Here is a 27,789-nt window from a genome sequence, read left to right as displayed (position 1 = left end):
ATAATAATTTAGCAATTGGGTTTTGAGAACTATTCGATTGACACAATAAAATATCCATACAAGCGACTAAACCATCATCAATCATGAATGAAAGCCGAAGGTCCAATCATTTATCAATGAAGAAGTGAAACAGAGGCAATTCATGTCCAGGCATTCATTACCGGCAAAACGCTCCAAGCTCTAAGATCTATATCACCAAAATGATCAAAATTACCTCAACCGTTTTGGAAGAACTGACTTGTATTCCTGTAGAATCCTAAATCATTACATCCTTTGAATTAGAAGCGGCCGGCCACGCACTTGCATCAAGGAAAAACAATATCCTGGTCCCTATAAAAATATATGATCTATCTTCTACAATCTAAATGAACTCCTCAACCAGTTTCCCAAAGTCAAACTTCCCATTGCTGCACTGTACAGCTTTTAAGACCTCTTGGAAAGTAGACACGCTGCATGGAACTACCAGGCCAGTGCTTTGCTCGAACCCAAACTCGTTGTATGACTTCTCCAACAACATCTTGAACAATGGGTGTGAGAGAAAGCTGGTTGGAACCGCAAACCTTTGGCGCTCCTCTCCTATATATGCCGCAAAGAACCCTGTTGGCGTTTTGGGAGAAAGAGAAGCTTCCTCAAATTCCTTGAGCAAACATTCATGATATGTTAGTTCCTCATGAGCAACTCTACCCAGAACCTTTACCTTCTTCGCTAGTTTCTTGAAAGACACCATTTTCTTCCCCACCATTTTTCTCTCTATATATGCACTTCCAAGGAAGATAAGGAAAGAAAAGGGTGGGAGAGCAAGAGAATGATGAAGTTTTAGAGGTCAGATGCAGAGCCAAAGGGGAAGAGACCTCATGACATGGGCTTAGTGGGAGTATAGGTGGGTGGAGAGGATTTTATTTGCAATGTGGTATGAGAGGAATGTCTTGTTGACTATAGAAAACTTTGAAATACGTGTCCATCGTGATTTTTTTAATATTAATTATAAAACAAATTTCACTTAAAACTTTGAAAAATCAATGATGGGATGGCACTACATTGCATGATATCCCACGGTGATGCACTGTTGGCCTAAGAATCCTAATCATTTTAGTGCTGTGAAGTGTGAATAATATTTAAAGGCCAGTAAACAAGCACAATTAAGAAACTGTCATTCTTAACTGGTCTATATGTAAGAAAGTATAAAAGAAAGTACCTCAAACTCAACTTATAAAGTTGCTCCACAAGTTTCTCTAGATCGACAAATTTCAAGAGTTTCCACTTAATGATAAAGCGTATTACGTAGTGTAAAACTAGAGTAACGCTTTAACAAATCTACACCCTAAATACTATTTTAAGAAAAAACAAAAGAGAGTGAACTTTTTTATTGAATCAGATAATTACCAAGAATCAAAAAGAGGGGGGCTATATATAACCCCCTACACAGCTAGCTTTTAAGGCCAGCCTTAATCTGCCATTTAATTGGCAGAAATGTATAGTTTTAAGCCAAAAGTTGTAAGCAAATAACGCATAGCTTAAAGCCATGCGTTAGACAGAGTAAATGAGACGTCTGCTCCACGTGGGCGCCCTCCAATTAACACTATATAATTTGTTAAGGTCCATTAGAGGGAGAAGAGGCTGTGGAGGGGGTGGAGTAAGGTGACATTTGGCGAAGAATCTGAATCAAATGACAACAGCTAATTGTGGCTCTAGTGCTTTGAGAGACTCTGTAAATTTAAACAACCATACTTTACTGGAATCTCGATTCAATAACTAGTAAGAAAACAGAACTAACTTCAATACTTAGACCAAACCTCACATTTAAGGCTAATGCTAAAATGTTGTTTGGATACTGAGATAAGATAGTTTTAAATAAAAATTGAATAAAATATTATTAAAATAATTTTTTTAATATTATTATTATTATTTTGAGATTTAAAAATATTGAACTATTTATTATATTTTATGTAAGACTTTAAAAAAATTATAATAATCGGATGGAATAAAAATATTCCTCAATCCAAAAAGTCTTAACAGCGTTTGAATTAGTCAAAAAAAAAATGGAGGGCCACTCTTAATTATCGACTCGGTATGGTTTTTTTTTTTTCCAATAGAACGTTGACATGGATTACATTGAGGTGTACAAAAAATAATATATAATTTCTAATTTGTTCGTCTTCTTGAACTTTCTTGGATGAAAACTTCTCAGACTTTTGATCTTTGATATAAGAAAAGTCAAACATTGAAAAAATTAGAAAAAAAATGTTGATGAGCATCAAATGGGTTGGCTTGAAATGACTCAAAATTATTTCCAAACCACAAAAGAATTACAATGTTTTAGAATCCAAGGGCAAAGAGTACAGAAAAAGTAAGGTGGGCAGTATGATGTAAAATGGAAGATATAATATTGTCATTATTTTTTAATATTATTATTATTTTTAAATTTTTAAAAAATTAAATTATTTATTATATTTTATATAAAAATTTAAAAAAATTATAATGATGAGATGAGATGAAAGTATTTCTCAATCTAAAGTCTTAGAAGATGAGATTACTTGTTAAAATAGTCAAAAGACAACTTGAACGTGTGAGGTGGAAAGTGCTAAACTACAACAACACAGGAATAAAGAGCGACCACGGGTGGAGAAATTTTTAGATTGAATAGTTGACGTGGGAGGTGGCTCCTGGCGCACCAAGACAAGAATTTCAGGTCTGAGTGGGCCAGGCGCCATGCCATGAGAATCCACGATTCCACACGTTGACTCGTACATTCATTCGCCACCGTCGGCGTGGGTTTCTCGTAGACCCGTCCCATCACCCCATTTTGTACTTCAAAGCGTACAGTATTCACGTTGACGCATATTGAGGATTAGTAGAATAAGTCAAATGAAAAAATCTACACAACTTCTTATTATTTATATAGAGCTGCACCCAAAGCTACCTAGTTGACGGTTTGGTCCGACTTGAACCGACTCATAAGAAAAAAAAAAATGCGATTGATCTAATTTGATCCGTGAAATTTAAGTCGGGTCAAACCTATTTTAAACCCGTTCACTATCTCCTCGCTTGTTCTGTCGTATTCATTGAGGGACAAAAGCACAATTTCTACATTTCATGCCGTAGTCTTAGCCAGAGGAGGAAGAACAGAGAAATTCAAATAGAGAGTTTCTATCTCAATCAATCTCAAAAAATAAGTTTTTTATCTTCCCATTGGTAGTTTTTATCTTAATCAATCTCAGAAATGGATAATCATGTGATGATATATTTTTAAGGAAAACAAAAAAAAAAATAACAGATAAATGAAAATCGAAATAGAGGGACAAACCTGTGTTTTAATACAAAAATCTGTATTTTAATTCTACCATTTCATTGTTCCTTCGCAAACCACTCCGATTCCATCAACACAGTGCCATGCCGAAGAAATCTCTCTTCCTCCGGGAGCAAGCTTGACCCATTACTCTAGCAACATGATGTCGCGTCATGATGTGAGCTAAGGCTGAAGCACAGGCACTCCTCCGTCGCCTCCGTGCTAATCGCGAGGCGTCTCCATCTCAGCTTCAAACAGGATGATGAAGAGGATAACGAAGAGCACTTCAATTCCTTGACGTGGAGCTTCCTCCTCTTAGTGGTGGTTACTGAACTTGCCGCTGCCTCCGCCATGGCCAGAAATGGTCGAGCTCTAGCCCTCACGCCCACCTGTGCCACTTCCATCACTGCAACATCTGAGATTCCTCTACGGGTTACTGGGTGGCATTCTCTTTTGAGGTTGATCTGTTTCGACCGAGGTAATAAAACTGTTAATGGGCTTGACCCGCTGAACCCGGTTTTAGGCAGGTAGGGCCATGTTGGGCTTTACGAGTTAATCGGGCTAGGCTCTTTTATGCACAAGCCTAATTCATATATCTTTCACACATTATATTTTTCTTAAGAATGTAATTAATATATACATAATAAATAGAAGAATTAAATTAATTTAAGAAGAATAAACTTAAACAAAAATTTAAAAATAATTAAAATTTTGAAATTTAAAAAAAAAAATTAAAATTTTGAAAATTAAAAAAAAAATAGTATGTAGAGATTGGGAGATTATGTAGTATTACTCAAAGCAAATTTGGAATTTTGGAGAGCAATTGTAAGGTTGGGTTCGGACGTGGACTTGACTTGATTTGAGTTTGGTAGGATTAAATTGAATTGAAATAAAAGTTAAAAGTTAAATAAAATATTATTAGAATATTAGTTTTTAATAATATTATTATTTTAAAATTTGAAAAGGTTAAATTGTTTATTATATTTTATATTGAAATATGAAAAAAAATATAATGATTATATGAGATGAGTTTAGTACATCATTATAATTTTTTCAAATTTTTATATAAAATATAATAATTAATTAATTTTTTTTAAATCTTAAAATAATAATAATATGAAAATTGTTATAGACAAAAAGAGATTATATAAAATAAACCCATAAATTGACGTGATTTCATTTAATATGTTAGATTTACTTTATAATAAAAGTAAATTTACAATCTAACATACTATATCAAACTATTTTGAGCATTTATTTCTGAACAATACTGAATTTATCATCTAAAATTATATCTTATTAATGTGTTATATTTATTTAAAAATTTATTTAGAATATTAAAAAATAATAAAATTAAGAATAAAAAATTAATATTACTCTTCTGTTTAATAATTTTAGTTGATTATTAATTATCTCTTAACAAGAGATTACGAGGTTATAAAATAATATCTCTCAAATTTAAATTGCATTAACATCTTGTGTCGACCATTAATTGAAGAGGACTGCTATAATTACAAATAGATTATGCAAAAACAGCTATAAAAATTGATATAATTTTATGTGATCTATTATATTTATACCACAATAAAAATAATTTTACGATATGACGAATCACTTAAAGACACGCCATTAAATTACTTTTATATAATCTATTTATAATTAAAGTATTTCTTTAAACTAAAATTCCTAGATCGACGCTCAATCCACCACATGCTCTTATTTTCTTTTGAACCATAATTCAATTACACTATTAAAGCTCAAGGCTTTTGTTTAATTTGTGCATGATCTTCCAAATCCATGTCCACTTATAAATGACGTTTTAAAATTGTAACCACTCGAGTAAAATCCAAAGATTCATTGTATCACACAGTCATCATTGTAAGCTCAATACCAAACTTCACATAATTGCAATATAAAGTTCGATCATGAAATGATTATGAATTACCTTCGGAAAAATGATTAGCATTTGGAACATGAGGACATGACATATTACCAACCAAAAACCCATTGATGATTCTATTTTTTATTTATTTTTTGGTTATCTCTATCAATTTTCAAATTTTGTTAGTCTCTTGATCTTGGTTGGATATGTGGCCAACTACCTAGGGAAGTTATAAGACATTAAGGTCATGTTTGTGAAGTGAAATGAGTTGAGAACATCTCATATTATTTTGAAATTTTTCATAATTTCATTCACAAATATTATTTAAATACAAAATACTTTTCAAGTTCAAATCTTCAATTTTTTTACATAATTATTGCAATTTTCTTAAACTTCCAAACAAAATATAAAAAACAATACAACTTTTTCAAAATTTAAAAATATATATCAAAAAAAGTATTTCAAACAAAATTTTAATTTTATAATATTTTTATTCAATATTTTCTATCTTATTTTCTAAAATTTAATAAAATATTTTAACTCAGATCATTTTTTTATTATTCCTTTTAGAGAAAAGCTTCAAATTGGATTAGGTATTATTTGATATTTTACACCATCCAATAAAATTTGAACACGTGAGAAATTTATGTGTTTTACGGTAGATATGCTTGTATCTCAACTTTTTAGGATTAATGAAGTACAAGTTATTATAAAAAAAAAAAAAAATCCTCATCTCATCTATTATTGGATAAATATCTATCAATGTTTCCGATAAAGGACACTAATCAACCTATCAATTTTACAAAATTACCCTAGTTACAACTTGACATTCATATTAAGCACAATTTTCATGTCTAAAATTAAAATGGTGAAAAAGAAGTTTGTAAGTATAATAAGAAATGGGTTACATCTTTCTCATCGTAAGGGAAGATTGGGTGTTTGGTCTAGTGGTATGATTCTCGCTTCGGGTGCGAGAGGTCGCGAGTTCGATTCTCGCAACACCCCTTCGGAATCCTTTGGGCTGCGCTTTTTTGAATTATTCACATGGGCTGATTTGGAAAACCACACTGCCTCCTCTTTTCAGGCCCATCATTACGTAAACCTCATCGGTCCAATGTTCGTATAGCCCATTTGCTATTTTGCTGAACTCCGACCTTTCCGTTCCCTCAAAATCTTTCTAGGGTTTTACTCAGCCGAATCTCTCTCTCTTACTCTCTAATCTATCCCGCTCGCAGTGTCTTCAACATGAGCAGATCGGGCCAGCCACCAGATCTCAAGAAGTAACTCTCTCTTCTCGACTGTTGTTCTTGGATTTCTCTTCTAATTCCTTTCCTTTTGTTTTGTTCGTATGATGTAGATTTTAATCCTGTCATTTTCCTTATGTAACAGATATATGGACAAGAAGCTTCAGAGTACGTTCCGTTCGCCCTCAATGAATTATCGGCCTTTATTTTTCTTCCATTTTCCTTACTTTTTTGGTTCTAGTATACGTTTTTTCCTCTCGTCTGTGAGAAAATCTAGGTCGCTAATATCAATCTAACCATTTAGCTTAGTTGCAGTGAGTTTTTTTCCCCATAAACTAGATCTGCTTAGTAGTTAGTATCTGAACCTTAGGTTTCCCATTTTGTTCATCGTTGTTTATCAAGTTTTTTAACTGGTACCATCTAGTTCTCTTAATTTATCTTGTTTTTTGCAGTTGGTTTGAAAAAAAGTTTGAGTTTTATTGTACTCGTTGTTTGTGGTCTTCAGAAGAGATTCTGGCCCAAGTGCGGGTTACTTGGTACTGTGGTCTTTTGGTAATTTAATTTTTCTAAGTGAACGTTTTGTGCCATGAGTAGTGTTACATGTATTACAATTTTACTTACAAGACTCATTTTGTTAGTTTCTTTTAAAATTTAAATTTTTAATTTCAAATTTAATGATTTTTAACATATCAATAATTGACATGCGGCGAAGTAAGTTTTTCTTTAAGTGCATTTAGCATTTTTCTTTGTGCCATTATTCTCTGTTGCTGTGAGTGTGGAAGTGTAGAACTCCTCGTAAGTTTGACTTGCCTACTTTTGTCTTGCCCAACAACCATGGATTTTACATTGTGGTAGGTTTGTTTGGAGACAGTCTTTTGGTGTTTGTTTGGCTGTTGTTCCTCGTTTTTCAAAGCTCAATTTTGATTTACATTCTGAGATATCTTATGAACTATAATCCGTAATAAGAAGTTGAGACCCATAGAGACCTATTTGCCTAAGGATGCACGTTTTGGAAGTCCTTGGAATAACATTATGAAGTTTAGAGTGATCATTTGCAGAGGTTCTCATGTCATCATCTGAAGGCTCGTTTTTATTGTGGGATATTTGCTTTATTACCTTGCTTGGGATTTTGGCTCATTATATGCCAATTTAGCCTTTTCTTGGGTTCTCTTCAAGGGATTGTTTTCATGAGTCTCGAGAGATCTTGAGACTGAGTTTACATCTTATGCGATTGGTTTGTTTTGAATAATGCAACGTTCAACATTTTTAATATTTCAACTGCTAGGTCTAATCCATTATGGCCTCATAACTTTCAGCCAAGGTAATTATATTACAATTTCAAACCCTAGCAGTTGGCTCAAGTGGTAAAGGCCATGGGCTTGGTGGTATACTCCCTCTAGGTCTAAGGTTTGAATCCTCTTGGTACAAACAATTTCTAGGGGTCATTGGATTGGGGGAACTTCCCGTTCAATTACCCAAGGTGCACTTGCGAGCGGGCAACTCATTGCTGAGGGGTTGTGCACCCCTGGGATTAGTTGGGATTTGTGCTCGGACACCCAGTGCCAATAAAAATAAAGAATTTATATTAAGATTTCTGTTTATGGTGGCTAATAATATTGGATATATTTATGACAAAATGCAGATCTAAATAAGTGGGCTAAAACTAATGTGTGTGTGGCAGGTTTTAGTTTATATAATCAAATTGTGTTTTCTTTGCACTCTTTACTTCTTTGGGTCAGATATTATATATTTACAATGTTTTGATGGGTGCTCTTCTTGTGCCTAGCAAGAAATTTTTTATGTACCGAATGTTTTAATTTTTGACACAATTAGTGTTTTATATTGCAGTCAAGTTAAATGCAAATCGAATGGTCGTTGGTACGCTACGTGGTTTTGACCAGTTTATGAACCTAGTGATTGACAACACTGTGGAAGTGAATGGCAATGATAAAAATGATATAGGCATGGTGGTGGGTTCCTCATTCTATTCCTTTTTAATAAAAAAAAGAAAAAAGAAAAATCTCATTCCTTTTCATAGTTAGCTTTAAGGTTAATTACCATGATAATATGATAATGTAAACACAGCGTACTTTTAGCTGATATTACTTTTACTGCTGCAGGTTATCAGAGGAAATAGTGTTGTCACTGTCGAGGCTCTTGAACCAGTAAACAGAAATTAGTGCTTAGATAATGCTGAGGATTTTATGTATGATTTAGTGTTTATTTTGGATGATGGTATGGCAATTAGTTTTTTTTGAAGGAAGATGTTGTGTAATGTGGATCAGGTGCTTGATTGGTTGAAGCAGTTGTATCACTTATTTCTGGATTCCCATTTTCAAGCAGACTTAATAGTCATATTATACATTTCTATGGGTTCTGATGGACAGACAATGACTTAGGTTAATATAGTTCTCATTCTGTCATAACACTTCATATGCTTTGCTTTTCCTGCTGTTTCAAAGGTGTTGTATATTTGCATCTGTAGCATATCTTTGAACTTGACACACGTCTGCTGGCTCTATGATGTTGGGTGGATTATATATCCTACAAAATCCGCCTGAATGTATATTTGGCTGTCATTGAGCTCAGATGAAAAGTGATCACCGTCACTTTGGCTAACGTTTATTCTTGTTAGGTCGGGTGAGGTCATGCATGTTCACAAAATTTTGAATTATTCTTGGCATTTGCAGATTGGCTTTATCCAATCGAGAGAACCTCGTGGCCCCATTCTCATGTGAAGGATTCTCCAAATAAAGAGAACAAAAAGATTGAGAGAGATACATTATAAAGAAATAAATAGATAGAAAGAGGAAGAGAGAAAAATAATGATATAATTTTTAAAAAAAATGCAGACATTGATAATTGGTATTGGTTCACGTTTGGATTGGTGCATTGCCTTTGTACAGTCGGATGGGAAAGAGTTTTTTGAATGCTCATCTACCGTTAGGCATACAAATGCAAAATGCAATGCTACTAGGATTCAGGAATGCTCTTAGTGCCATACCCTAACGATATTTCTTAAAGGGTAACTGCTGTTTGTAATCTCAGACACTACACTGAGGATATAAAGAATGCCCTTTATTATTGTTCTAGTTTTTGTCTGCCTGTGTGGTTAAATTTCCTAGGACTAGTCCTACAACTTTGGGGTGCACAAAAAGATGAGCAGCTGCCCACCTGGTGCAGTTTGAATTTTGAATAGTGAGTACCCATGGAATCACCATGGTTGTCTTCTCTTGAAGTTCTAAAGTTGGCTTTCCGATTTCTCATTTGTTTTCAGAGATGAGATGAGATAAGTTGAGATAAGTTAAATAAAATATTATTAGAATATATTAATTTTTGTATTGGAATTTAAAAAAAATGTATTAAGATTTGAAAAAGTTGAATTATTTATTTTATTTTGTATGGGGATTTGAAAAAGTTGTAATGATTAAGATGAGATGAGATGAGATGAAAATTTTGTGAAAACAAACAAGGTAAAACAGCTTGCTTGGCTCCATTTCACTTTTCCCCTTTTTCTTTCTTCTCTCTGATAACCATTTTTGGGCAACGTAAAAATTCAAAAATGCCTCTGATTACTGATATGTACCAGCTGTCTCAGAAGGCATCTAGCACCTGTTGGAAAGCAAGCTGCCAAGCTTAAATCCAACCCGACATTGTTAGAACTAGAAATCAACGTAAAAACAAACAGCTATGCTTTGTGCTTCAGGTTGCAGAGTGATGTTACATGCTTTGATTGACATGAAAGTCAGAGATTCATGATACAGTAAAATAGACAACTCAGACCCACCATTAGCGAATCTCTGTGTTCTTAAATCGCCACTTGCTAAAACTCAAGTGTGGAAAAGGTGGCACATGTGTTTTCTAGCAACAGTACCATATTAAGGTCATGATGGCAGTGTGTTTTTGCAGCTGCACCTCCATTGCTTCTACAATACTTCACAATTCATATAATCTTTACTTGCTCACTACTTGTTCTTGATCTTGTTCTTATTTCTTATTAGTCATGAGTTTCTCCTTTTATTCTGGACCCGTGAAAGAGGTGGGGTTGGGTGTTGTGGTCCTGGAGCTGGAATCAAAATTGTTAATCTTCTCAGAAAAAAAGACAAATGGGAAGACATTCAGTTATCACCACCTTGGCTGGTCTCATGAATTAGCTAGCAATGGGGTTTTGGATAAACGTACTTTACTGTTGTAAATTTGCAAATGTGAGACCTAATAACTTCAGCGAGTGAAAGATTATTACCCAAAACTAGGGTTTAACCCCCTCCCCAAAAATAGATTAAAAAAAGGAGTACAAGCAAGCCATGATCCCTTTTAAAATTTAGAAAAAACAAAAATAAATAAATAAAAATAAGAACATTACAACCTTGTGAAGCAACTTAACACTCTCTTACTGGGATAATTCCTAGTCCAAACTTTATAGCTCAATCATTGGAATTTGGGTTGAGAAGAATTTTTTATAGTTCTAAGGACAAGATTACCTCGAAAACATTGTCATCATTCTCCAGCCAAAGTATCTTTTGTAGGTCCAGGAAACCTCTTCTTAGAAGGGAATCAATCTTCTAAATAATCCATTGTAGACTTAAATAGTGAACCAGGACGCACACTAGGAGATTTTTTTTTTTTGGATTCTCGAGCTATAAGAACCATCACTCACGTGTTACATTTGTAGGAAACTGGTGGACCCATGTTCTGGACTCAGACATTACTGTTACACTAAGCAAATTGAGCAATATCAAACACATTTGTAGAGCGTGTAAATGCTTTATCATCATTTAAAAAAGAGTAAGATTTATTATTAAAAAATTAATTTTTTTTATGTGAATTATGTATTTATTTATTTTTTTAAAAATAATTATACGATATTTACACACTCACAACTACAAGTCTACAACCAGAAGAAAGAAAAAAAGAAACTAAATACTACAATAATTGCAGATTTTCATTACAGGGGATTCTTTTTTTTTTTATTTTTTATTTTGTAGCAAAAAGCGTCTTAGTAAACGCCATTAATTAATATACTTAAAATTGTAATACTCATTTTGCTAGAATTTCTTGAGGTTGCACTTAATCAACATAAATATGGAAGTGAATGTATTATAATTAATGCTTGAAGAAGATATATACTTGAACAAAAATGATTGTAATCAAGAGTGATCTCTATTTCTATGGAAAATAGAAATTCAATTATATAAGAATCTCATGTAATGCTTGGTAATTATTTCGTTACCCAAACAGTAAAGAGCAATTCTTAAAACACTTTCCATTATTGCTGCTAGGATTATTGGCGTAATTATTATTTTTGTCGTTTTTCAAGATACAATAGTGCTGTCGGAGCCCTACAATCCTGAGGCGATTGGATGATGGGTTGCTTCTGAAGGGCAAACGCCAAACAACTACCAACCTCCATTTCTTTCCGTCGAACTAGAATACAAAAATCTCATAATAGTTCCTGCGTCTCTCTCCCTCTCTCTAGTCTTACCTCCACGTCTCCGACTCTCCATTCTACCCTACGGCTACTTCTCTCTTTCTAAGCAAAATCCATTCCCCGTCTTGCTCTCTCTCTCTCCTTCGCCACAAACCTCACTACAGGAAAAAGTTAGGACAGAGGAGATGGAAGATATAAAAAAAAAAAAGGTGATGACAGTCACGTCTTACCCTCCATAAGACCTTCCTTAGATCCAACTCTACTCCACGTCATTCCCAAACCTTGGTCTTTCCGCAGACCCCCACAAAAAGCCTACTAAAAAATAGCCTAATAAATTTAGAAAAAACAGAGAGAGAAAAGACCGTGTCTTGCGCATAAAAAAATTTGCACAGAAGCATGACTGATGTACTCCAATCCGCATCTCACTTCCCTTCACCTTCAAGCTCTTCCACACCCAATGGTGGGTCACACCCACTTACCCTTATTAACGGCCCCACAATAGATGACCGTTTGGATATAGAGGAGGGAGAGGAAGGAGTTGGAGAAGGAGACAGGAAAAGCGAGGAAAGAGACAGAGAGGGAGATCAGCTGTCTCTTTTGACACTTTTGGTGGCTGCTTTTAGGAAGTCGTTGATTAGGTGTAGTACTGCTGGGTCAGGGAAGCTCTCTTCTATGGAGATTGGGCGGCCTTCCAATGTCAGGCACGTTGCCCATGTCACTTTCGATCGCTTCCATGGCTTTCTTGGTCTGCCTGTTGAGTTTGAGCCTGAAGTTCCCAGAAGGGCACCCAGTGCCAGGTCTGTTTTGAATTTCGTATTGTCTTTCATATTGCCTTTTCTATCTGCATATATGTTTCTTTTCCAACTCGAATGTTTTTATATGCTGTGATCAATTCTAGTCTGGGTTTTGATTATGAGTTTAGTGTATGCATTCTTGAAGTTCTGTTCTGGGTTTGAGATTCTTTTGTAATTCTGATTCTTTCTTGAAAATTTTGACTTCGTGCTGGTTCTTTTATGGAAGTTATGTTCTTTACTTCTTGCAAATGCACAGTTTTGGATTTGTGTTGAGAATCCTTTCTTGGGTTTTAGTTCTTGAATTATATGGCTTTATGACCCGTTGTAAGGCATTAAGTGATGATATTATTTGCAATCTCGTGCACGAATTAGGTGATATTACAATGTTGGATTAGGATGGCTTCATGCCATTAGGAATTCTGATATTTGCGTACTTTTTTGGTTTGGTTTGTAAATGCTTGTTGTTTTTCAAGCAGCATGAGGTTTTAAACAAAAATGTAACTGAAATAAGAAGAAAGAAAGAAGAAAACAGTAATCTGCTGACAGTTTTTCTTTGGTTAAAATCCATTCAGCATTAAACCTTACTTTCTCATAATCTTGACCTCTTTTTAGTACATTTTGTTCCCGTAATTATTTTCATGTCCTTATGTTGCAGACGTGTCATTCCTGTCTTGACAGCGTTCAAACTAATGCTATACTATTGACATAGATAATTTTCATATGTAGTGCAAATGTTTTTGGGGTTTCAACGGAATCTATGCAGCTTTCATTTGATGCAAGAGGAAATAGTGTGCCAACAATATTGCTGATGATGCAAAGGCAATTGTATGCACAAGGAGGCTTGCAGGTATCTGACTATTAGTCCTTCGTTATCCCTTTATTCTTGCGTATGAAGTGGAAGTGATTAAGTTTATTACGTCAGGGTCCAATAATTAAATCATACAGTGGCCAATATGGCTGTCTTCTTTCATGTCGCTTATTGAATGGGATTTTATCATGTTCACTTCAGCTTTTATAATTCTTTAGACTCCAACTCCAACAGACATTCTATAATTTTGAATTCCAACATGCAGGCGGAAGGAATCTTCAGAATTAATGCTGAGAACAGTCAAGAGGAGTATGTTAGGGAACAATTAAATAGGGGTGTCATACCAGCTAACATTGATGTGCACTGCTTGGCCGGTCTTATAAAGGTATGGCATTGCTAACTGAACTTCTCGTGGACTGTTCTTGACTGACTTCCTTATCCATTATTTCTTTCACCCCGGAGAATTGTTCTGTAATAAGGTTGTCTTTCACCTGTGATATTATTTTCAACGCACCAACTGAATTGGTCTTTCTTTTGCGGTACCGATTTTTATAATGCTAACTGTCAACCAAACTATCAAAGGTGCTGGTGGATTCAATGTTGAGCGTGTTCTGTCGCCAACTTCACATTTTAAATTAATCTAATGTGTTTGTGCTCCAATAGGCTTGGTTTAGAGAGCTCCCAACTGGTGTTTTGGACACCCTCTCGCCAGAACAGGTGATGCAATCGCAGTCGGAAGATGAGTGTACTCAGCTTGTGAGGCTACTTCCTTCAACAGAAGCTGCTCTGATGGACTGGGCAATAAACCTAATGTCTGATGTTGCACAACTGGAATACCAGAACAAGATGAATGCTCACAATGTTGCTATGGTTTTTGCACCAAACATGACTCAGGTGAATGGAAATTATTTGCTTTCTTAAGTTTAACTACACATTTAAGCGAACTTCATTTGTGTTGAGTGGAGTAGAGTGAGATTTGATTGTATCCATTTTCACATCTTCCTCAGAAGTGGTCATGGTTATGCCTTAAAAGTTGGGAAATAACAGAGTTTGTTGGGCGGGGATGAGTGAATAATAGGGAAATTTTGGTGCACCCGTTACCTATTCAAATATACATATTTAGTCAACTAGAGTTACAATGTGAGTCTAGGTGCAAAAATCTTGTTGTGCCGTCCGTCTTTTTCTAAGACCCCTTCTTTCATTAAATCTACTACTTGGGTATTCTACCAAAATGTGATTTTGATCATTCAATCCAGTTTGTTTGAGGTGTAATAACAGCTTTTCTAACTTTCATGCAACCGCAGATGGCAGACCCCTTGACTGCATTGATGTATGCAGTCCAGGTGATGAACTTTCTCAAAACTCTTATTGTTAAGACATTAAGAGAAAGAGAAGAGTCCAGGGTAGAGTCACCTACTTTTCCTCGACTAGAGCCTTCTGATGAGGACGGCTATCAAAGCTCTTCACAACTATGTGTTGAGGGGGCGAAAGAGGAGGGCAACAGTGTTGAAGAGAGAGTTTTTGGCTGCAAAGACCCGGCTTTTGAGAGCCCTGATCATGCTATTCAAGGTGTCACTCCAATTGAACGTGGACCTTGTATTGAAATTGTCACTCCTGAGGAGAGTCAGTCTCTGCTCGATACTCATCCGTGCGAGGATATATCTCAAGTGAATCTCTTAGTAAGTGGACTGGCAGATAGTTTAACAGGCTTGAGTGGAGGGGTTGAAAAAACTATTTCCAAGAGCAAAACTGTACAATCAAGTTTACCAAGTTTCAAGAAGGGATCCAGAAAGGTCAATGAAGGCCTCGTGTCTCTGGCGGCAGGACGTGCGGAGAAAACCAAGGGACCTGGAATTGTTGGGCGTATAAACTCGAGGACGGAGCTGTTCGAAGCTTGGCGTTGAAGACTCAGGCTTTCAATTTCTTCTTTTTTCTTTTTTTGTGGGGGGGGGGGGGGGGGGGGGGGGGGTCGGGTCGTCCCGGTCAGCGGGTGAAACCATCAGTTAGCAATCTGTAATTTCCAGCTTTGGAAAATTGTGTATGATTTTCATGTGTTTTTTTCGTTAATTTACAATGTGCTTCTGAGTGGTGATGTCCTCAAACTTTCTCGTCTCGTTTTAACTTGTTTTCATAGTACAGCTTTTGATCAATTTAAAGTTTTAAAATATGCATTGATCAATGAGCAATGTGAATACTACTGAGCTGTGGCTTTGAAATCCTCTCCATCTTTTCGCATCAAATAAGGGTTGGTTTTAAACATTCCTAATGAAACTGGCTGATGTGATAGTGATTTAATAAGCTAATCACGTTAAATTAATAAAAAAAAGCCATTTCAAATGTGACAAACCGTGTAATTGGAATGAAAAAATGGAATAATATTTCTCATTTTACGCCGGTTTTCGTATATCCAGTGAATAAAGGATCCGAATTTGTTATGAAGATGATAGAACCAACCTCTTTGACCCTGGATTCAATTATGTGATTTGAAAGCAAGTCGAAGGTAAAACTATACATTCTTTTTCATCAGAAATGCGCCCATACATTGCCGGTAGAATGTTTTCTAGAACACATGCTTAACTCTGCTGCTTCATTGATAATATATCCTGTAAATAAACCTTGAGCCCTGAAGCATTTGAGCTGACAGTTTCACTCTCTCTGACCTACTCATTCCTGCATCATCGCTCAAACCAACATTTTTGTTCAAGCTAGGATAGCCGCTTGACTATCATTCTCTTGCAATCGTTGAAAAGATAGGATAAGCAAATACAAGTGAAAATGGTGAATTTTCTCAGTCTCCAATGAATGTTATTTGTTCAAACGATTTCAGTCGTATGCATGTAACCCATCCACTACTACTATAGGGTGCAATCTTGCTAGTGCTTCCTCTTTGAATCTGTGTTAACATCCAATCACAAAGAATTACAATCTTGTTATCAGCTGCTAAATACTTGTATCAACTTAGCTTCCTTTGTGACTTTGATCTGCAGCCTCTAAGCAGGAAATTTGAGCAAATATTGCTTGGCAGCCAACCACCTTCATAAATTCTCTGCAATCGCAAGAATTTTCAATATTTTTTTTCCATTTTTTACATTTGAAAGCTTGAACCAGTGTTGACCTGTATGTCGTAGCCATGCATTATGGTCATCATTTTTAGACATTTTTAACGTTTTTCTCTTTCACTAGGGCTTTTTTATTCTGAAAGGTTTCACCAATAATCTTTGCAAGAACAGGACCCGTTCTTGAAATGATGGAAACGAGTTGCATCTCTAACAACGAACTGCCTATCCACGATCTTGCTAACCAACTTTATAAACTGGTGACAATTTTCACAGATCCTCAGGTTCTTTATCACAACAATCTCTGTCCCTGGTCGAGTATTTAAGAGCCCAAATGCAATTGCAAGCTTTTCACTGTGCACTCCCATGCCGCTCATAAGTTCTTCATTTCTTCTTTCTCGATCATTCTTATAAAAGCCGCCAAGTTCCTTTACTAGATTTTCCAAGTCATCCAACATTCTATATATCTCCTCTGTTTGAGGGTGAGTTCTATCCCCAGCCAAGAAAAGGTGAACTCTCCCTTCATATTCAACATAGCTATAGCCAGGGTCCTTTTTGAGCTTTCGCTTTCTCATCATTGCCCGAACCTCTAAGACTCCCTCCAAATTCTCTGCTTCACAGTATATATTTGATAACAAAACATAATAACCGATATTCATTGGGTCAAGCTCCATGACTCGTTCAAAAGCGAATTCTGCTAGCTGTACATTTTTATGAATTTTACAGGCACCCAAAAGGGCCCCCCAAACTGGACCGTCAGGCTTCACCTGCATCGACTCAATAAGCTCCTTAGCTTCCATGAGTCGACCGGCCCGGCCTAAAAGATCCACCACACAAGAGTAGTGCATTGGTTCTGGCTGCAACCCATAATTCATCTCCATTGCAGCAAAATAATCCAAGCCTTTATCAGTTAGTCCAGCGTGACTACACGCGGACAAAACACTCACAAAAGCTGCTTTATCAGGTCTAATTCCGGTCCCAACCATTTCATCAAAGAGCTGCACTGAAATTTCTCCATGTCCATGCATTCCATACCCACCTATGATTGCTGTCCATGAAACTACACTTTTCTCACGCAAATGGTCAAATATACTACGAGCCTTTTCCAAATTACCACATCTAGCATACATGTTAATCAGGGCATTGCACAAAAAAGGGTTGGAACTGAATCCACTGCTCTGTATCTGCCGTTCTACTTCAGTACCAAACTTTTGGGCACCAAGGTAAGTGCAAGATGAGAGAACCCCAACAAATGTCACAGGATCAGGATGAACTTCACTCAACTTCATCTTATGATAAAGGTCCAAAACCCGGGTGGCCAACCCATTTTGAGCATACCCAGAAATCATTGCATTCCAAGTAATTAAATCCTTATTAGACATCGCATTGAACAACTCTAGCGCATAATCAATTGCCCCACATTTCACATACATTGTCAGCAAACAGTTTGCTACAGAGCTTTGAGTGTCCAACCCAAACTTAACACAGCAACCGTGAAGACACAACCCAAGACACAAATGCACGGGAAGCGTACACAAAGGTACTAGCCCCAACATCGTTACTGAATTAACCGAGACACCTGCCTCCCTCATCTTACGAAACAACGCGAACCCATCATGAAATCTCGAGTTCAACGTATACCCAGATATCAGAGCATTGTAACAATCAGTTCGATTACTTGATTCACCGTTTTCATCGAACACTTTGCGTGCATACTGAACAGAGGAGCATCTGGCGTACATCGAAATCAATGAAGATTGCACGAAGGGTTCGTGTTTGCACCCGGTTTTGATAACGTGGCAGTGGAGCTGTGCGCCGGAGATTGGGAGAGAGAGGGCGGCGCAGGATTTGAGAACGAAAGGGAAGGTGAAGACATCGGGTGAATCGCCAGAGCGGAGCATTTGGCGGTAGAGAGTGAGGGCATGGACGAATTGGCATTGATTTGCCATTTCTCTTAGGTGAGCGTTCCATGGGTTGGTTGTGACTCTGCTTGCGCCTGTGGTTTTGGTGCTTTGGAGGTTCAGGAGTTTCGTTGTGCGAGAGACAAGGGACTGTGGGACTGTCATATTCGGAGTTCACCGACTAAACGACACCTTTTATCTTCCTCATACTGTACTGAAATCGGTTGAAATTTAGGGGTTTCAAATCGTATTAGGGAAATGATATCCTTACAATCAATTTACTGTTCTTTTACCACTCTTAATAATATAATATTTTTTTAATATTTAAATCCATTAAATCAAAACAAAAGTCAAATTAAAATTTAAAAAATATATTATTTTAATCTAAAATTGTAAACAAATTGTTAAGTGATTGGTAATCTATTATTTTTTATCGTATTAACGGGTCGTATTCGTGTGTCAAAGTATATATATTATATTATATAAGTCAATTTTAACCCGACTCGTTAAATTTATCATGTCAAAATCTTAAACTCTAATATGATCCATTAACATAATGAGTCATGTCGTGTCAACTCGTTTTGACCCATTAATAAATATTATAAAATAGGTTAACACGATACAATATAGGATTGTACAAAATACTGAAAAACTGACCGGAATCGACTCAAACCAGCCGCCGAAGATCGGAACAGGCCGGAATCGAAGTAGAATCGGTCGACGCACAATATCTTTTATTCAAAACCAATGTTCAGCGATTCGGTCTCGGTTTGAACCTGGGTCGGACCATTGAATCGACTGATGGTTTAATTTTATTTTTATTTTTTTATTTATACATATATGAAACGACGCTGTTTCACTTGAACTGAAGTGAAACAGCGTCGTTTTATGTAGGCCTGTTCATCCGGGTAGACCCAAACTGGAATCCGGATTTCAAATCCAGACCGGAACCCGGATGAATCCGGGTTTTTCAAAACCCGGATTCCGGATTGAACCCGGGTCTTTAGCTGTGCGAGTGGGGCGAGATCCTCGATGTACTGAATCCGGTTGTTGGAGAGGTCAAGGTCTCTAAGCGAGTCGAGGCCAGCTTCGACGAGGAATTCAAAACGAAACCAATAGCTATGCCTATCCCATATCTCGTCCACCAAGATTCTCAAACCAACGAAACGAAACCGAGGCGTGGTCAGTTTGGCCGTCTAGCGCTGTCTCCACGGCCCGCTCCCATATCTCGTCCATCAAATATGAAACCCTATATCTTATACACCCAGTTTCACAAAACCTCCAAAACGAATTGTTTCAGAGCATCGAGAGCAAAAATTTAGCGCAAATCCACAGGTTTGTCCACACATAGAAAAAACCGAAATCGAAGTTTTTCTGATAATAAACCCTACCTGTATTTGCACTTGGAAGTAGTCGATGCGAAAACCAATAGCTATGCCTATCCCTTTACTCCGCTTAAAATCCTAATTTTTCCATATGTACGGTCGCTCCCTTCTGCAAGCTGGAAATGCACAAACAGACCTCTCTCGGGGGGCCGAGGCTGTCTGTCAGTTTGGTTTTTACATAAACGGGGTACCGGATTTAAAAGCGGTACCCGGGTTAGACAACCTGTATCCGGACCGGATAGATCCGAATTTTGCAATACGGATTTCAGACCGGATTGAATCTGGGCCGAAATCCAGAACATGAATCCGGGTTCCGGATCGGGCCGGATTTAAATCCAGCCCGGTTGAACAGCCCTAGTTTTATGACTTAGTATTGGAAAAAAAAAAATTTAAATGAACGACGCCGTTTTAACTCTAGGGTTAACACAGCGCCGTTCCACTTCATCTTCCTCTTCTTCGTATCTCTCACCTTCACACTTCACAGTATGCCGCCGCTCCTCTCTCTCTCTCAAAAATCTCAGTCAGTGCATGGCTTCACCGTAGTCTCTCACTCTCTCTCATGGCACACACAGCCACCGACGACGCAGACGAACCGATCGGAGTTACGCCGAGACCGAGGATGATGGTTTCCTCCCCATTCTTCGGCCGATTTCGGTCGAAATTTTCATCATTTTCACCCCATCGATGCAGTTTTGATTTTTGTCCAAAACCGATATGTCGGTTTTCACCCTTAATATAATACAATCCGTTTTAAATTGTTTATATAAATTGGTTGAATATGTCCGAAATTAACCCGTTTGACCTGATTAAATTTAGCAAAATTTTATATAAATATTAAAATCATAATATCAATAAAATTATAAAACTAACTACAAGTTTAAAATTACAATCTATATAATAAAAATATCGAAATTGAAATTCTAACAATTTTACTTTTAGGTATAAAGGTATAATTGTAACTTTAACTTTCTTAACGTGTCATAATGGGTTATAATGTGTCAAAACGGATTGACCCGTTATCAATCCGTTAAGTAAGAGTATATTAACGGGTCAATCCGTTTTGATCTGAATCTGTTAACACCAAATCCTAATCTGCTATTATCATATTGTGTTCGTATTGGATTAATTAATCGTGTAACATATTGCCACCCCTAATTAAAATTGAATCTAATTGCCGTTGAGTCGTTCGCGTAAGACACCGGCAAACGACAGAACGTTCATCAGCATGATATGCATGACGTTTGTGTATTTAAAAATGATGGCATTTTTGGATAAAAGAATAAAAGAATAGAAGAGCTATATGTACGTATAATATTACACGTAATATATATTTATCTTATTTTATTAATTTTTTATATTTAATTTTAATTTAAAAATTATCAGCATTTCAATAAAAAACATGTTAGCAAGTATGATTATTGTGAAAAATTATAAGTATAAATATTAATTTTTATTAAAATATGATATTTGTGTACGTTTTTTTAGATGATTAAAATAAATTCTGGTAATTTCACCTATTAATAAATTAATCTTTTAAAATTAATTATGAAATAAATGATTTAAAAAAGAGAATTATGAAAAAAGAAATATTGGGAATTTTAACCATAGTGAATAATCACCAATTTTAACCATAGATCGATAGAATAGATAGAGCCAATTAGCCAACCGAAAGCTCCAGAGTGTTTTCAGTGGATAAAGCCCACTGTTCACTCCCAGAAACAAGCAGGGAGCTTGACATCCTTCACGGCTCTGGGCGATGGAGGCTGTGCATTTCTCGACCGTTGCTTCCAGCCACTTCTCTGCAGTCTCTCACTCCTTCTCGACGAACACAAGAAGCTGGAGCCTCGGCGGTTCGACCACCGACGCTAGGAAAACGAGTCGGTTTCGCTCGACTTGGACCGGTTCAAACAATTCCACCTCGATCTCTTCCAGGAACTTGTTTACTGTAAGTCATCATAATCTGTAAAAAATTAGCAATGGCGTTCTCATTCCAATCTCAAGTTGTCTTTTTTTACTGTATCGGGTCTTCAGTGTGTAGTGAATTGAGTTTTATATTTTTCTACAGAGAGAAGTTTGGGGTTGGGTGAACTCCAAGAGTCTTACTCTGGGAACAGGCCTGCACGGTGTTATTGTGAGAGCTGAGATGTTTGGGCAGCTCACGGGCGGTCTTGAGGCGGCCTGGAATAAGCTCAAAGGAGAAGGTTCGCATCACTTTGCCTTTTCTTTAATCAACCATCTAAGTTTATTGTTTCTACTCGCTGTGGAACTTGGTCACTCCAAAAACATAAGTTGGTCAATCATGGTCTTGTGCTTTGTCGAGAGAAAATAAAAAATGGAAAAAGTGCAACTTCATGATATAAAGAGGTGAATATACACATAGGCACATGGCTATAACTTAACTTGTTCTTGTCTAGATGTTCTCCTTATTTTGATCAGTTCCATTTCTTATTGGTTCAATTCTCTTCACTTCAGAGGTCTTGACCGAGGAGAATATAGTGGAGCCAATGCGAGATATTAGAAGAGCTCTTTTGGAAGCAGATGTAACTGAGCCTCTATATGTGTGTTGTTATGTTCGAGTTTAAATGTAGCCATCGTAAATGGAATAGTGATTACCTGTTCCATTGACAGGTAAGTCTTCTTGTTGCACGACGGTTTGTGAAAGCTGTCAGTGAGCAAGCTGTTGGTGTTGGGCTGATTCGAGGTGTGAAACCGGATCAGCAGCTGGTTAAGGTATAAATATATGTTATCGTAACACTCCGTTGCAAATAATGCATCCTTTTGATTTTATCAAATCCTTAAGTAAACTTAAAAACCTTATATTAATTACATAGAATTGTCGTTTAGCCTGCTTTAAGATACTCTATGTAGGACTCTGGTGGAATAAATTTGCTGTCATTAACTTTCACAGATTTATATGCCTGTTGGTGACTGCTGATTGCATATTCTCATTGTTTGCTGTGGTAGATTCCCAGAACAATTATCACTGGTTGGCATAGTACTTTGTTCTTTAATTTCACCTTTTTTCCTGTTTGGTTCTTACTGTTGATATAAATATTACACACACACACGAGATAAGACAGCTCCCATAAGAAAACCTTTATTCTGTCGTTAATGAAGTTGAGGGTGTAATGTGAAAGCAAGAAAAAACTTGGCAATCTCTAGACTTTTTCGTCTCTATTGAATATTACTGGTGCCGTAATAACTAATAAGGAATATTTACTTTCTGTTTCTTGCAGATTGTTCATGATGAGCTCGTGAAATTGATGGGTGGGGAGGTATCTGAATTAGTTTTTGCAAAATCTGGTCCCACTGTAATTTTATTAGCAGGTCTACAGGGAGTTGGAAAAACAACTGTTTGTGCAAAACTGGCCTATTATCTGAAGAAACAGGTTTGTTTCAAGAAGTCCCCTTTTCTATGTAGGTTTGGTGTATGGAATAATTGTTGTGAGTAGACTAGTCTAGTTTGTTGCCAAACCTTGCTGACACTAGTGACATAACATTGAATACAGGGGAAGAGTTGCATGCTGGTTGCTGGAGATGTGTACAGACCAGCTGCTATTGACCAACTTGTTATTTTGGGTGAACAGGTATTGGTACTTTTTTTTTATTGTCAATGAAGTTCTGGATCTTCCAATATGAAGAGCAGCATTATCATTTCAATCGTCTATTATGCTTGCAATCATGCTGTTCACATGAATTCCTTCAAGTTGTAAACTTTCTGATGTACATGGCGATATTAATTATTGTTATTAGTAGAGAGGGCGCTCTGAAAATCCGAAGGTGAAAAAATGAAGAATGATGTCTCTGATCAAGTTGATGCAATCTAATGGTCACAAATTCAAGCAGAAACAACTTTGAGCAAGACTAGAATATTGCATGAGAAGAGGGAATGTAGGAAATGATTAGCATTTTGATGTAACAAATTGGGTACTTTTCATTGTTTCTCTACAAATAGAAGAAATATCAAATAAGAGTATAACAAAATGGATTGTATCACTCTACATCTAAGTTGCAATTTTGAGAGAGTTTTGGTTTGTTCTCTGGTCATTTTTATAATCTGCTGTTTTTCTCCAAACTTAATCCTTTATTAGGATTATTCAATTCATTCTCACATCCTGTTATTGCTTGTGACAGGTGGATGTGCCTGTTTTTACATCAGGGACTGACGTTAAACCTTCAGACATAGCCAAGCAAGGTTTAGAAGAGGCCATAAAGAAAAAAATAGATGTAGTCATAGTGGATACTGCTGGAAGGCTTCAGGTGGCACTTCTTATCTGTTGTTTGAAATGATTTGTTAGATAATTCTAAGTTGGTATTGATAACATTGACTGGTTTACTACTCATATGTTGTTGATCCTTTATTAACAGATTGACAAAGCAATGATGGATGAGTTGAAAGAAGTGAAGCGGGCGTTGAATCCCACAGAAGTTTTGCTCGTTGTTGATGCAATGACGGGACAAGAAGCTGCAGGTGGTGAAAGTCTAGTTTTACTCATTGATAATGAAATAAGTCCCGGGTTAATATATTAGTTGTCTACATATGACATAGCATTTAAGAAAGCAGTCGTATTGTAATGAGCTAAATCATACATGTGTGATTATAAGCTCTAAGGTCAGAGTTATTGGTTTGGATCACACTGTTGTTGATTTCATGCCCTTGTTTTGATTTAATGTTTAGTGATTGTATTCTCCAAAACTTGACTCTCACCCTCTTCTTATTTGTACAGCCTTGGTGACAACATTTAATCTAGAGATCGGGATAACAGGAGCCATTTTGTCAAAGCTGGACGGGGATTCTAGAGGTGGAGCAGCTTTGAGCGTCAAAGAGGTTTGCCGTATTGTCCTATAATTTAATTTCAAATGATTTCTTCCTCAACATAGAACTCGTCATAGCTCTTTCCTGTAAGCTTTTTTCATTATTGGGGATGCTTTCAATGCCATTGATATGTTAATGTTAGCTCAGATGCCTTTTTTAGGTAATCAAAGAAGATTTATTCATAAAAATAGGTATAGCCAAGTAACGTTTACACAAGTAATACCTAACTAGGGTTCTCAACTGCAAAAGGAAGTTCATGGACGTAAAGCCCATTAAAATTGCCCCTGCTCAAATTAGCTCAAATGCCTTTGAAGTTAGTTCTATTGATTTGAAAATCCTGAAGCATATACGCACATGAGCAAAAACTGAAATTAACCATGCTGACTGTTCAGTTTATGGATGATAATATTTGGAGGAGATTACAGTCATGTGGTACTATTGTATGAAAATTAGGTGTGAGTTTTAGGGGCAGTTTGGAAAATAAAGCTTCGCTATAATAAAATAAATGTGTTATGGTGAGGCCAAGAACGGAATAAAGCTGTGCAATCTTTTCCAAACGGAAATCTATTTTTCTCTACATTCTTGGACCTGTCCGACCCACTTCATGAAAATCCAGTTGAGTGCGTGCAACACCTCCCCTCCCGTACTTCCCACCCTCTCTTTCTCTTCAATGCACACAACCCCATGCAGACTTGCTTCTCCTAGATTTTAGGTGGTTATCTGTTAGTTCACTGTGGCCTTTTTCCCAGATGTATAGAAAGTTTCTAAAGCTTCTATTTTCAACTGCTTCTTTGAGATTGTAAGTTGCATTTCAACGTGCCATTTGAAAATATGTTAAAATTATGTCTTGTTTCCTCTAAACAGAACAGAAAGGATATCTATGATGCTTCTTTGACTATTGGAATATTGTTACTATATTAGTATCATTTTTACATGATTTTTTTATTTGGATTTTCTTGTTGCAGCTTTCAAGTAATTATCTTCCTGTTAAAATGCTTTCACTAATGAAAATCTTATGTTTTATTTTTGTAATACAAATGGTGGTAGGTATCAGGAAAACCAATCAAACTTGTAGGGCGGGGAGAGCGTATGGAGGACCTTGAACCTTTCTACCCTGACCGTATGGCAGGACGAATCTTAGGAATGGGAGATGTCCTCTCTTTTGTGGAGAAGGCACAAGAAGTTGTAAGTTTTATTATATGGAAGTAAAAAATATTTTGATGGGTTGTGGACTTGGGACTTGGGAGGCCACAAAAAAGGAAATATTTTTATGTGTTTTTCATTACATTGTCTGCCTAGATGCGACAAGAAGATGCTGAAGAGCTGCAAAAGAAGATAATGAGTGCAAAATTTGACTTCAATGATTTCTTAAAGCAAACTCGAGCTGTTGCACGAATGGGCTCCATGACTCGTGTTATAGGAATGATCCCTGGTATGGGGAAGGTATGAAGTCAGTTTTCTTCTATTTTTTGAATTTAATTTTGCTTGTAGGTGTATTGAGTAGAATTATGGTATGAAATATGGGTCCAATGTCTCTCCCATAATCTTTTTCCTGCTTTACATTTTCCCGAGTTCCAATTCTTGTACTTCTTAGCGAGTATATTGAGAAAGCATTATGAGACAGCTGAGCTTATGGCCATTCTCCAGTATTCATAATGAAGCAGAACTGTGATAACTACTCGATTATTAATTGTCTTCAACACTGGATTTAACTTCCCTACGTGCCTGCAATCAGGTTACTCCTGCACAAATTCGAGAAGCAGAGAAGAGTTTAAAGATAATGGAAGCAATGATTGAGGCAATGACCCCAGGTATTTTTATCTCTCTGCTTTAAACCGAAATTATATTTGGTAAATGAAAGTGGACCTATTGTCTCGTTATGATTGGAGCAACGTTCTTTCTTGCCATGTAAAGTAGTCTGTTTGGTTTTTTCTGTTTCTGAGACTCTTCTTCGCTTGTAGAGGAAAGAGAGAAGCCCGAATTATTGGCAGAATCTCCTGCCAGGAGGAAAAGAGTTGCTCAAGATTCTGGGAAAACGGAGCAGCAGGTATGCATTGTTGCTGTTTGATGCAAGATTGGTAAACTGGTTTCATCTTACCTGTCCTTATATGGAATGTTTTCTATGACATGAAAAATAGGTGAGTCAACTTGTTGCTCAACTCTTCCAAATGCGTGTACGAATGAAGAATTTGATGGGTGTAATGGAAGGTGGTTCCATTCCTGCACTGAGCAATCTCGAGGAGGCGCTCAAAGCTGACCAAAAGGTGCCTTATTTTCATACTTGTGTCTGTGCTTGTGTTCTTTAATTGAATTGATATGATTCGAGTTACAATGTGCTCTGCTGTTCAGTTTCCACCTTTCTATATTTGTTATTAGAATTATTGGGGCGCACTGGTGTTACCAGATGTGCGATATTGTTCAGACCACAATACGCTAAGGAGGCTGGTAATACCCTTCTGGAAATTCATAAGTTCACTCTTATTAAGCATGTTCAATGCAAGACACAATGTTGGGACATTATTGGGGCATGACCATCATTGAAAATATTTGAATCTCCCATGAGTAGTTATATTAAACAAGCTTCATGGAACATTGCTAATTTGTTTCTGGAGTGCCGATAGACCTTTCACAACCTCGGTACTCTGATGGGTATGCTTTTAATTAAAAAGTTGATGGTTGGGTTTTGTAAATGTATTAGGCTCCTCCTGGTACTGCTAGGAGAAAGAGGAGACCAGGATCAAGGAGGCAGCTCGTAGACTCAGCATCAACAAGGCCAAGTCCCAGTGGTTTTGAGGCTGGGAACTAAGAGCTATCAGCTAAGACGGTAATGCACTGGTGACTTCGTGTCAATTCATCATAGGCTCTCAATTTGGTACTATGGAGATACATGTCATTACATACCTTTTCAAAGGTGAAATATCCAAGGTTCTTGAGCTGTGCAAGGCCGTTGGCTTTTTTCATCGCGAGCTCGGTAGCTGTGTAAATGAATGTTCCTGCAACGGTCAATGTAACCAAACATCATGTATATCAACACGTCTTGTTCACCAGTTCAGATGTGTAATTGTAATGCATCCATTGGTTGAAATGGAAAAATGTTACAAAGTTCTATCTGTTTTTACATTGAAGTTCCATTTGGTTCTGGGCAACTTGAAAGCCTACACTGAAGCTTAGGATCACACGACACAATCC

At 36.7% G+C, this 27,789-nt stretch overlaps 5 protein-coding genes and 1 non-coding gene across 7 annotated transcripts; 4 read left to right on the top strand and 2 right to left on the bottom strand.

The window, feature by feature from the left end:
* Window positions 1-7: 7 nt before the first annotated feature.
* LOC122279797 (auxin-induced protein 15A-like) lies at window positions 8-892 on the bottom strand. The gene has a single exon (XM_043090631.1). It carries the CDS (start codon window positions 740-742, stop codon window positions 362-364), a length of 381 nt encoding a protein of 126 aa, XP_042946565.1. The 5' UTR covers window positions 743-892; the 3' UTR covers window positions 8-361.
* A 5,209-nt stretch (window positions 893-6,101) lies between these two features.
* TRNAP-CGG lies at window positions 6,102-6,173 on the top strand. The gene has a single exon. It is a non-coding gene; the product is annotated as a tRNA-Pro (tRNA).
* A 111-nt stretch (window positions 6,174-6,284) lies between these two features.
* Window positions 6,285-8,840, top strand: LOC122279099 (probable small nuclear ribonucleoprotein G). 2 transcript variants are annotated; one of them, XM_043089439.1, is made up of 5 exons: window positions 6,285-6,448; window positions 6,558-6,580; window positions 6,865-6,948; window positions 8,261-8,382; window positions 8,533-8,840. In XM_043089439.1, exons 1-5 carry the CDS (start codon window positions 6,414-6,416, stop codon window positions 8,590-8,592), a joined length of 324 nt encoding a protein of 107 aa, XP_042945373.1. In that variant the 5' UTR covers window positions 6,285-6,413; the 3' UTR covers window positions 8,593-8,840. The 2 variants fall into 2 exon arrangements, with proteins under 2 accessions (XP_042945373.1, XP_042945374.1); XM_043089440.1 differs by lacking the exon at window positions 6,865-6,948 and having other exon boundaries at window positions 6,291-6,448.
* A 2,975-nt stretch (window positions 8,841-11,815) lies between these two features.
* On the top strand, window positions 11,816-15,598 carry LOC122279098 (rho GTPase-activating protein 5). Its single transcript, XM_043089438.1, has 5 exons — window positions 11,816-12,637; window positions 13,361-13,481; window positions 13,708-13,827; window positions 14,106-14,336; window positions 14,747-15,598. Exons 1-5 carry the CDS (start codon window positions 12,237-12,239, stop codon window positions 15,344-15,346), a joined length of 1,473 nt encoding a protein of 490 aa, XP_042945372.1. The 5' UTR covers window positions 11,816-12,236; the 3' UTR covers window positions 15,347-15,598.
* A 288-nt stretch (window positions 15,599-15,886) lies between these two features.
* Window positions 15,887-18,617, bottom strand: LOC122279097 (putative pentatricopeptide repeat-containing protein At3g11460, mitochondrial). Its single transcript, XM_043089437.1, has one exon. It carries the CDS (start codon window positions 18,562-18,564, stop codon window positions 16,648-16,650), a length of 1,917 nt encoding a protein of 638 aa, XP_042945371.1. The 5' UTR covers window positions 18,565-18,617; the 3' UTR covers window positions 15,887-16,647.
* A 2,834-nt stretch (window positions 18,618-21,451) lies between these two features.
* Window positions 21,452-27,706, top strand: LOC122279116 (signal recognition particle 54 kDa protein, chloroplastic). The gene is made up of 15 exons (XM_043089462.1): window positions 21,452-21,729; window positions 21,850-21,985; window positions 22,257-22,324; window positions 22,413-22,514; window positions 23,021-23,173; window positions 23,294-23,371; window positions 23,919-24,044; window positions 24,153-24,255; window positions 24,512-24,612; window positions 25,648-25,785; window positions 25,900-26,043; window positions 26,336-26,411; window positions 26,562-26,647; window positions 26,739-26,864; window positions 27,299-27,706. The coding sequence occupies exons 1-15, from the start codon at window positions 21,541-21,543 to the stop codon at window positions 27,404-27,406; spliced, it is 1,734 nt and encodes a 577-aa protein (XP_042945396.1). The 5' UTR covers window positions 21,452-21,540; the 3' UTR covers window positions 27,407-27,706.
* Window positions 27,707-27,789: the final 83 nt, after the last annotated feature.

This window comes from Carya illinoinensis, chromosome 10 (assembly GCF_018687715.1).
Source record: "Carya illinoinensis cultivar Pawnee chromosome 10, C.illinoinensisPawnee_v1, whole genome shotgun sequence".
In the NCBI taxonomy this organism is placed as follows: Eukaryota; Viridiplantae; Streptophyta; class Magnoliopsida; order Fagales; family Juglandaceae; genus Carya; species Carya illinoinensis.
This window is presented reverse-complemented; position numbering and strand designations above follow the sequence as displayed.

What these genes read in the sequence shown, in the direction of transcription:
- LOC122279797 (XM_043090631.1), bottom strand. Translation starts at nt 742, where the DNA reads ATGGTGGGGAAGAAAATGGTGTCTTTCAAGAAACTAGCGAAGAAGGTA.
- LOC122279098 (XM_043089438.1), top strand. Translation starts at nt 12,237, where the DNA reads ATGACTGATGTACTCCAATCCGCATCTCACTTCCCTTCACCTTCAAGC. An exon ending in GCTTGGCCGGTCTTATAAAG is followed by an intron (nt 13,828 to 14,105) that starts GTATGGCATTGC and finishes GTGCTCCAATAG; the next exon opens with GCTTGGTTTAGAGAGCTCCC. An exon ending in TTGCACCAAACATGACTCAG is followed by an intron (nt 14,337 to 14,746) that starts GTGAATGGAAAT and finishes ATGCAACCGCAG; the next exon opens with ATGGCAGACCCCTTGACTGC.
- LOC122279097 (XM_043089437.1), bottom strand. Translation starts at nt 18,564, where the DNA reads ATGACAGTCCCACAGTCCCTTGTCTCTCGCACAACGAAACTCCTGAAC.
- LOC122279116 (XM_043089462.1), top strand. Translation starts at nt 21,541, where the DNA reads ATGGAGGCTGTGCATTTCTCGACCGTTGCTTCCAGCCACTTCTCTGCA. An exon ending in TTGTTATTTTGGGTGAACAG is followed by an intron (nt 23,372 to 23,918) that starts GTATTGGTACTT and finishes TGCTTGTGACAG; the next exon opens with GTGGATGTGCCTGTTTTTAC. An exon ending in TGATCCCTGGTATGGGGAAG is followed by an intron (nt 26,044 to 26,335) that starts GTATGAAGTCAG and finishes GCCTGCAATCAG; the next exon opens with GTTACTCCTGCACAAATTCG.
- LOC122279099 (XM_043089439.1), top strand. Translation starts at nt 6,414, where the DNA reads ATGAGCAGATCGGGCCAGCCACCAGATCTCAAGAA. An exon ending in CAGCCACCAGATCTCAAGAA is followed by an intron (nt 6,449 to 6,557) that starts GTAACTCTCTCT and finishes CTTATGTAACAG; the next exon opens with ATATATGGACAAGAAGCTTC. An exon ending in AAAATGATATAGGCATGGTG is followed by an intron (nt 8,383 to 8,532) that starts GTGGGTTCCTCA and finishes TTACTGCTGCAG; the next exon opens with GTTATCAGAGGAAATAGTGT.